This window comes from Pseudozyma flocculosa (genome assembly GCF_000417875.1).
Source record: "Pseudozyma flocculosa PF-1 unplaced genomic scaffold scaffold00012, whole genome shotgun sequence".
Lineage (NCBI taxonomy): Eukaryota > Fungi > Basidiomycota > Ustilaginomycetes > Ustilaginales > Ustilaginaceae > Pseudozyma > Pseudozyma flocculosa.
In genome coordinates, this window is record NW_006920880.1 from 775,864 (window position 1) to 784,944 (window position 9,081).

The 9,081-nt window shown below is 66.1% G+C and overlaps 4 protein-coding genes across 4 annotated transcripts in view; 1 reads left to right on the forward strand and 3 right to left on the reverse strand.

Annotated features, from left to right (window-relative positions):
• Positions 1 to 311: 311 nt before the first annotated feature.
• On the forward strand, positions 312 to 1,629 carry PFL1_03986 (uncharacterized protein; the record flags this gene model as incomplete). Its single annotated transcript, XM_007881509.1, has 3 exons — positions 312 to 1,221; positions 1,365 to 1,487; positions 1,598 to 1,629. The coding sequence occupies 3 exons, from the start codon at positions 312 to 314 to the stop codon at positions 1,627 to 1,629; spliced, it is 1,065 nt and encodes a 354-aa protein (XP_007879700.1).
• Positions 1,630 to 2,041: 412 nt separating this feature from the next.
• On the reverse strand, positions 2,042 to 2,854 carry PFL1_03987 (uncharacterized protein; the record flags this gene model as incomplete). Its single annotated transcript, XM_007881510.1, has 2 exons — positions 2,042 to 2,312; positions 2,445 to 2,854. 2 exons carry the CDS (start codon positions 2,852 to 2,854, stop codon positions 2,042 to 2,044), a joined length of 681 nt encoding a protein of 226 aa, XP_007879701.1.
• A 1,824-nt stretch (positions 2,855 to 4,678) lies between these two features.
• Positions 4,679 to 5,938, reverse strand: PFL1_03988 (uncharacterized protein; the record flags this gene model as incomplete). The annotated part of the gene is made up of 1 exon (XM_007881511.1): positions 4,679 to 5,938. One exon carries the CDS (start codon positions 5,936 to 5,938, stop codon positions 4,679 to 4,681), a length of 1,260 nt encoding a protein of 419 aa, XP_007879702.1.
• Positions 5,939 to 7,475: 1,537 nt separating this feature from the next.
• The window catches only part of PFL1_03989 (uncharacterized protein), a gene marked incomplete at both ends in the record, with an annotated part of 4,483 nt that continues 2,877 nt past the window's right edge, over positions 7,476 to 9,081 (reverse strand). The window contains 4 exons of the mRNA XM_007881512.1: positions 7,476 to 8,363; positions 8,490 to 8,620; positions 8,711 to 8,972; positions 9,041 to 9,081. The exon at positions 9,041 to 9,081 is cut by the window's right edge and continues 983 nt beyond it. Coding sequence (XP_007879703.1) covers positions 7,476 to 8,363; positions 8,490 to 8,620; positions 8,711 to 8,972; positions 9,041 to 9,081 — 1,322 coding nt within the window. The remainder of the gene's footprint in view (positions 8,364 to 8,489; positions 8,621 to 8,710; positions 8,973 to 9,040) is intronic.

Genomic DNA, 9,081 nt, shown 5'->3' on the forward strand with positions numbered 1-9,081 from the left:
GGCGAGCGAGGCTGGCTGGGCTGGCAGGGCTGCAGGGGCGAAGTGAAGCGTCCGGCCTGCGCTGCGCTGCGCTGGGGCCAAGCACCCGCACCCGTTTCCCCGCCTGCAGCCTACGCCCGCCCGCCCGCCAGCCAGACAGCCACGGCCATCGCAACTGCCTGCCTGCCTTCCTCGCCACCATCACCACCAGCACGACCCTGCCAACCAGCACCAGCACCAGCACCCTCTTATCTTCTTCGTCACTCTCTGCCCGCCGCTTCTCGATCTCACCCCTCTCCCACATCTCCCCCGCCCGCCACCCGCCGCCCAGGATGGAGATGATTTCGTTCAACATCGACACGGGCTACCTCGAGGGAGTGGTGCGGGGCTACCGCTCCTCGCTGCTCCAGTCGCACCACTACCAGTCGCTCACGCAGTGCGAGACGCTCGACGACTTCAAGATGCAGCTGCAGGCCACCGACTACGGCAACTTTCTCCAGAACGAGCCCAGCCCGCTCTCGACCTCGACGATTGCCGACAAGGCGACGCGCAAGCTCGTCGCCGAGTTCGAGTACCTGCGCACCAACGCCGCCTACCCGCTCAACCGCTTCCTCGACTACATGACCTACGCCTACATGATCGACAACGTCATCCTCCTCATCACGGGCACCCTCCACGACCGCGACACCCACGACCTCCTCGCGCGCTGCCACCCGCTCGGCGTCTTTGACACCCTCCCCGCCCTCTGCGTCGCCTCGACCGTGTCCGAGCTCTACCACTCGGTCCTCGTCGAAACCCCCCTCGCCCCCTACTTCCGCGACTGCCTCAGCGCCTCGGACCTCGACGACCTCAACATTGAAATCATCCGAAACACGCTCTACAAGGCCTACCTCGAGGACTTCCACGCCTTCTGCCAGTCCCTCGGCGGCACGACCGCACACACCATGGGCGAGCTGCTCAGCTTCGAGGCCGACCGCCGCACCATCAACATCACCATCAACAGCTTCGGCACCTCGCTCTCCAAAGAGGAGCGCGCACGCCTCTTCCCCACCATCGGCCGCCTCTTCCCCGCCGGCAACAACGTCCTCGCAAAGGCCGACGAGCTCGAACAGGTCAAAAACGTGTGCGACCAGATCCCACAGTACCGCGGCTTCTTTGAGGGCTCCTCGGCCATGGCTGGCGGCGGCGCAGAGGCCAGCGCCGACATGCTCGAGGACAAAATGTTTAAGCTCGAGGTGCAGCGTGCGTCGTCGCGGGCCCCCCCTCTCCTTTCCTTTCATTTCCTTATGTGCTGTCGTGTTCGTGCCGGTGGCTGACCAACATCTCTCCTCCCCCTCCCCCTCCTCCCCTCCGCGCTGCTGAATCTGAACCCAAACGACGACCAGTCAACCGGATCCTCACCATCACCCAGTTCCAGTTCGGCATCTTTTACGCCTGGCTCAAGCTAAAGGAGCAGGAGATCCGCTCCATTACCTGGATCGCAGAGTGCATCGCGCAAAACGCCAGAGGTCAGTTCGTCGCTCCCTCCCTCAGCCCGCCTTTGCCCTGGTCGACCATCGTATTGACCCTCTTTCCCGCCCTCTCTCCTCGTCGCCGTCGTGGGTCGATCGCTATCCAGATCGCATCTCGGACTTTATCCCGCCCCTCTGATTCCCGTCGCGCCGCGGCGTGGCGTGGCGTCTCGTCGTTCTCATCTCGCCCGCCAGCCAGCCAGCCAGACAGACAGACAGATGCGCTCCGCCCGCCGCCCGCCCTTGTGAATACCAACCGTATCCCGTCTCGTCTGGTCGAGGTACATTCTCGCTCGGGGATTGGATGTGCAAGCGGCACGCTCTGTCTGCACAGGCATGTGTCTCGTCACGAATCCACTGATCGATTCATGAAGCGGCGTCGGGCTCGGGTCGGGTCAATTCGTCACAACGGGATAGCAGGCTGAGCCCAGAAAAAGGGAGGGCGGCATTCACCGTCGAGTCGAAGCGGGAAAGAGGAGAGAAGGGGGGGGGGAGAGGGAGTCGAAAAGGTCCATTACGTGCCGCCGCCGCAGCTGCAGCGAGGGGCTGTTCTAAAAGAGACCGGCAGCGACGAATGCGCCTGCGCCGCCGACGACGAGGGCCGAGAGGAGCGAGAGGCCGAGCGAGACGGGCAGGTTGAGGCTCGTCGATGCCGTCGCGGCGTTGGCGGGTGCGGCGGAAGAGGTGGTGGATGAGGGGGCGCGTGTGGCGGCGCTGCTTGAAGGTGAGCCGGACGAGGAGGAGGGGCCGGCCGACGAGGAGCCCGAGGACGAGGACGAGGAGGGGGCGGCCGAGGAGGAAGTGCTGGATGCGGTGGCGGTGCTGTTGTGGTCCCGGGGTGGGATTTGGTAGGAGAAAGAGGGAGGAGGGGTCAGTCGCCTGTTGCTTTGATCCCTGGCATTCCACACCTTTCCTAGCTGTATCGAGGGGGAAAAAGGGGAGGGGGATACGAACCTCGAAGCCGAAGCCGGGGCGGAAGCGGTGGGAGTCTGACCGCCGCTCCCGGCGCCCTGGGGGATGGTGGTGGTGAGGGCACTACCCTTGTAGCCCTCTCCGCCATTACCGCCGGCGGCGATGGCGTTGGTGTAGCCGTGTTGGCCGTTGCAGTTTTCGTTGTTGAAGCGGATGTCGTCGTAGTCTTCGAGTTCGGGGCAGGGCGTGTAGCAGGCGACCTTGCCCTGCTGGACGTTGCAGATGCAGGGCCAGTCGGACGACGAGCAGGGCGCCTTGCCCTCGTCGGCGATGACCGTGTCGAGGCAGGTCTGGATCTGGTCCTGCGTCGATTGAGGACACGACTGCGCCTGCACCAGCCCCAGGCCCAGGCTCAGGGCTGCGACGACGACGAGCGGGAATGTGGTGCGCATTTTCTTTCGTTGGTGCCGGTGGATGGACGGGTGGTGGTGGTGGTGTCGACGTCGATGGAGGGAGGAAGTGGCGTTGATTCGTGCTGGCGGTGGTGGTGGTCAGGAGCAGTAGGAGGGACAGTGTGGTGCGTCTGAAAAAGGCGGGGAGGGAGGTTTGGCCAGGCCTGCGCCCACCCACTCAACCCCTGGAGGCGGTCCAAGCTCCAGGCGCAAGCCCAAAGGAGCAAGCCCAAAGCCAAGGGGGCCAAGACCAGCAGGTCAGGCGGTGCGGCGGTGCGGCGGAGAACAACACCTGCGCGCCCCCGCCGTCTGCCGGACAACCGAAGCGAGGCGTGCGCCGCCTGCCTGCCTGCCTGCCTGCCAGCCTGCCAGGGTGAGCTCAAATGGTCCGCCCCGTGCCCGCGCGCACCCTCACCACCCCGTCCCGTCAAGTCGAGTACCCCTCGTCGTCGTCGTCGGTGTTTCGTACAGTGTCCCCTGCCCCGTATGGCACGTACAGCAAGCGGCGCGGTTTCCACAGCGCCAGACAAAGCAAAAGCCAGGCAGGCAGGTCAGAGGAAATCCGTCGACGCTGCGTTCGTTGCATGACCTGGCCCTGTCAAGAAGAGGGCGCGGACCGGGGGGCAGGCCAGCCTAGTTAGGGCGGTGCACGAAAAACGGGACGTCAAACGCGCCCGTCGTCGGGACCCCGTCTGCCCGGCCAGAACAGGCCTGGCCAGGCCGTCGATCCGAATTGGGCCTCCATCCCGTTCGCCCTTGCTCTCTCTTACGTTGGAGCTAGGAATAAGAACCTGCCGACCTCGCCCTCCAGACACGCGACACAGGCTCTACTCATCAGAACCAGGAATGAGAAAGAAGAAGGGACTGGACGAGATGGACTGGGATTGGGATGGGGTACGGGAGACCCGGGGAGGATGATGCAGGGGTAGTGTACAACAAGTCGGAGTTGTAGAGATGCAATGCGAACGCGCACGGTGGCTAGAGAGAGAGAGAGAGAGAGGAGGGGATGCGAAGAGGTGATGCTGAGAACAGGGTGGCGGGGAGGTCGCCGTCGGTAGACGACCGACGACCGTGGTATGAATGTCGATGATTAAAGACGGCGGGGGTTGACGGGATGAGGGGGGAAAAAGCGGGGCGGCGACGAGATAGAAGGAGCATAGCGTGGGTATTGCAAGAGGCAGGGGTCCGACCCCCCGCTGCCTCTCCATCTCCCATCTCGTCGCTCGAAAAAGGGGGCGAGGGGGAATCATTGCAGGTCTGGTGGGGTGCAAGAAAGGGGGGGGAAACGTTCGCCTTGAATCTTCTGGTGGGTTGAATCGCTACCCTGGATCGTGACTGGTTTGGTTCGTGACTTGAGAAAGGGGAGCGCGGGACGGGACGGATAGAAACGGAACGGGGCGGGCGGGGCGATGCGAGAAAAGTCGGGTCCTGCCGAAATCTCGGCGCCCAGGTGGCGGCGTGCGGATGTCGATGTCGAGCGGGGGGGGGGGGGGGGGGGGACCAGCGACCAAACGAGAGGGAGAGAGCCGTGAAGCCATGTATGTTGGTGCCGTGGGATGCGTGGTGGCAGTGACCGCGGAGCGAGCAAGACGAGGGCCAGGAAAGAAGGCCATCTTCTATCCCTGGCGACAGTGGCAGCGGGGCTGGAGAGGATCGTCGGGCGATGTTGAACGACCGACATGGATCCTCCCTCTTCCCGCCAAATTCTTGCTCGGCTCCCGGCGCGTTGTTCTTCTATCGTGGCTTCACGCGCTCTCGTCCGTCGTCTAGCTGGGCGCCCTCGAGCCGCTCTCGAGGGCGGCCGCACGCCGCGCACCAAGCCGCTCACTGGAAGCTGTCAAAGTCGATCTCGGACTCGCGCAGCTCGGGCTTGGCATCGACCGAGAGCCAAGGCTTGGTGATGTAGTTGCGCAGGCTGTCGGGTAGGACGACGACGACGTTGAGGCCCTCCTTGCTGCCGAAGCGCTCGTAGCCGGCGCCGCCGGGCTTGAGCCAGCTGATGGCGGCACCGACGGCGGCGCCCGAGCTGCCGCCGGCCAGGAGTCCCTCTTCGCCAATGAGGCGGCGGGCGTAGGCGAAGCTGACGTCGTCGACCGTCTTGTACCACTCGTCGATCATGGTCTTGTCGAGCGTGTTGGGGTCAAAGTCGTAGCCGATGCCCTCGACCTTGTACGAGCCGTCGGCGCCCTCGGGCAGCTGGTTGAGCGACGCGGGCAGCGCCAGGTCCGAGCCGACGGGGTCGACGCCGAGGACAAAGCAGCCCGGGTTGTGGTCGGCGCGCTTGAGGCGCGAGGCGATGCCGCTGACGGTGCCGCCGGTGCCGACGCCGCACACGAGCACGTCGACCAGGCCCGACGACGACGCGGACGCGGGCGACGCGAGCGAGTGGGCGGCCATGGCGCTGGTGGCGAGGTCGACGGGGCGCTGCTCGGGCGACGCGGCCCCCTGGCTCGAGTCGGGCGTGAGTGGGCGGGCGCCGGCGGGAGCGTGGACGTCCTTGTTGGGGGCGGCGCCCATGCCGGTGGCGAGCGAGGCCTCTGCGGGGGGCGCGTATCCTGCGACGATGGCCTCGATGATCTCCTCTGCGGTGCCCCAGTGGGCCATGGGGTTGTTTGGGTTGTTGTACTGGTCGAGGATGACGGCGTCGGGGAGCTTTTCGGCGAGCCTGCGTGCGACCATGATGTTGGAGCGCGGGTCGTCGTGGGCGGCCTCTGTGGGGGTGCGGATGACCTCTGCGCCGAGGGCGCGGAGCGTGTTGACCTTTTCGGCCGACATCTTCTCGGGGAGGACAATGATGCAGCGGTAGCCGCGGATGGCGCAGGCGAGGGCGAGGCCGATGCCCGTGTTGCCGCTGGTGGGCTCGACGACGATCGACTTGCCGGGGATGAGGGTGCCGTTTTGCTCCGCCGAGAGGAGCATGCGGCGGGCGATGCGGTCCTTTACGCTTCCGCCGGCGTTGAAGTATTCGCACTTGGCCATGACGTTGCAGCGGATGCCCTCTGCTGCGGGGATGCGGTTGAGGCGGATGAGGGGGGTGTCGCCGACGGCACAGAGGGCGTCGGGGAGCACGGCCTGGGGACGCATGACGGGCGGGCGGGCGGGCGGGCGAGCGGGCAGAAGAGCTCGGTGTGAGTTGGTGGGAGAGAGGCTGAGGCTGAGGCTGTGGCTGGGACTGGGCTGAGTTGGGCTGGACCGGGACGAGCGAGACGAGCGGGCGGGCAGGGTAGGAATGGCTGGTTTGGACGAGTTGGGCTGGGTTGGTTCTAGAGAGTGAGGCTGTTGACTGTTGGAGTCAAAGGTCGCAGATGCGCCTGGTGCAGCTACACTACTCGCAGAGGGAACGAGGGAAGGGGGGGTGGGGGGATGGGGGGATGGTGGTGGTAGGAGGAAAAGAGGCGGCGGCGACGAGGGCGAGGCCCAAAGATGGCCCGTTGCCAGCGCCCTCAGGCGGGAGGGAGCCAGCCAGCCAAGCCAGACGCAGGGGGGGGGCGCCAAAAAAGTCGAAAAAAGGGCAGAGCGAGCGCCAAAACAGCCGGTTGGCCGCTGGACCCTCGCCCGCCCTCTGTAGCGCCACACCTCTCTTTGCCGTTGATCCAGACCAGCCACCGGCCATCGAGCAGGGCCAGCCACCGAGCGGGCGGGTCAAGGCCAGCCGATTGCCTACTGTACCAGACGAGGAGGTGGTGGGTTGCCTACACGCTGGCATATGATGAGGGGACGGAGCGAGGGCTGGGGGGTGGCTGACCTCGCAGCGTCAGGCTCGTACTTTTTTCGAGTCGACGCAAATCCAATAATCGGGTTTGGCTCCCATACCGGCTCTGACGGCGTCACACCTGGCTTGGCTGCCCCTCGCTGGCGCTGGTGGGGGGCACGTCAGAGGCACAGATAGACTCATCCAGCCTCATCTCGGGGATGCAGATGGTGTGCTCGAGTGGCCCAGGGATAGGCCAGGCTGCGCTCGTCATCCTTCCATCCATGGACCTCATCACCTGCCTAGCCTCCTCTCACCTCGTCGTGGTGCAGTCATCGTTGTCATTGCCATCTCCCCAAGCTCCACCATGACAGGCCAGGCCTGGCCGCCGCAGGGCAGGGATCAACAGAGAGGCCGGGACGGGCAGAACCCCGGCGTGCCCGCGTGCGTCGTGCTAGGTAGGCCAAGGCCCAGCCTCTTTGCGTCGCCCAAATCAATTCTCGCGGCCCCGGGTTCGAAATTCCGGCGTTGTCGCCGAAGCCCAACGTCCCGCCTGCTTGCCACTCTGGCCTCACCGTCACCGCCCCTGCACCCTGGCCTGCACCCTGGCCTGCAATCCTAGCCTTAACCCTCGTGCCCGACTTCGCGGTGCCGAATCATACATGGAAACTCTCGTCTGCCCCTCCCGCCTTTCAGGCTTGGTCGCTCAGCCACGACAACGCAACCTAGACTTGGCTCGAGCAGACGCTCTGGGCCGCGACGCCACACGCCACACGCCACACCCAGCCAGAGCTACGGGCCAGACTCAGTCCAGACATGGCGACAGCAAACAGATAGAGACGATGGGGCAAGGGCAAGCGAATGGCATTGAAAAGAGCACCGCCCGTAACCCATCCTCCATCACACTACTACTACCTTCGCCGCCACCCGCTAGTGGTTAAAGTCAAACTGGACGTGCGACAGGTTGTTGAAGAGCGAGTGCGAGTTGCGCCGGCTGCGGTCGTGGTGCGGCGTATTGGCCCCGCTGCGCGCCGCGTGCGGCGTATTGAGCCCGCTCGGCGCGCCCCCGTTGCCATTGGGGATGGTGCCAAAGTCGAAAAAGTGGCCCCCCATGCCAAACTTGGACTGCGCCTGCGCCTCGCCGTTGGCCGCGCTCGCCGCCCCCATCCCAAACGTGTCGCCCGCCGATGCGAACACGTCCTGCATCGCCGGCTGCGCGAAACCCGGCGGAAGCAGGCTGCCCCAAAAGTCCTCCATCCCCGCCGTCACGGCCGCAGCCGGTCCAGCGACGCCAGCAGCGGCCAGGTGCAGCGGGTCCCACGGCGTCGGCGCAGACGTCGGCGCAAGCGACGGGTCCACCGGCATGCCAGGATCCAGGCTCGGATCCAGCGACTGCGAGTGGCCGCCCATGCCGTCGCCCCCAACGCCGGCACCGACAGCAGCGGCGGCAGCAGCCGTGGCAGGGGCGCCCGGGGCAGCCCCTTGACCTCCACTGCCGCCCGCGGCCCCCTGCCCATTGAGCTCGTGCGACGCTCGCTCGGCGGCAGCGCCCAGAGCAGCCTCGACCGTCATGCCGCCGCCGGCGTGGCCCTCGGCGTTGGGCGTCACGGCGCGCGACTGCGAGCGCGAGGCGACGCCGCTCTTGGAGCCGCTCGTGTGGTCGGTCCGCGCCTGCAGAAGCGCCCGCAGGAACTGCGCGTACAGGGCGGGGCTGTGCGTGTCGTTGACCGCCACCTCCTCGAGCAGCTCCACCGCGTCCTCGACCAGCGAGACGAGCGTGTCCTCGTTGGCATAGCTCGCAAACACCGGGCGCGTCAGCTGCACGGCGGTCGCGGCGGGTGCCAGGGGCGCGGGCAAGGGCGAAACGAAGGACGGTCGACCAGGCGTCAGCGAGCCTCGCCCCCTTTAGCAAAAAGGTGCCGGCCAGGGCCATCGCCAACTCACCTTGAGGAGAAAGACGCAGGCGTAAGCGACCGTGGTAAACTGGCTGTCGAGGGCGTAGCGGAATTCCTCGCGCAGGTCGTCGCGGGCCGTGATGACAATCGTCCTGGCGGCCTCGAGGCACTTGGCAAAGTCTGTCGGGGCACGAGGCAGAGGGCGGGGCTAATGTCAGTGCGGTCCGTCTGGCACGGACTTGGTCACGCCTCGGCCCGTCGGCCACTCACACTGCGCCTTGTCGGCCGAGGGTCCGCGGCCGTGGTCGAGCGACTGCTGCAGGCCAAACGAGTTGAGCATCAGCACGGCGTGGTTGAAGCGCATCGGCGCCTGCTTGATGACGTAAACCATCAGCCGCGTGTTGTGGTCCAGCTCGTCGTCGGCCGCCTTGTCGCCGTCGGCATCGTCCTGCGGCTGGCCCTTTTTGTCCTTCTTCTTTTGCCCAGCGCCGGCGCCATCGACCTTGTCCTTGTCCTTGCCCTTGCCGTTGGCCTTGGCAGCCCGTCCTCTGCGGTGGCGCCCCTTGCCCCGTCGCCGCCTCGTCCGCCGCCGCCGCCGACGCCCCTCTGCGCCGTTGTCGCGGTTGCGCTTGGCCTCGGCG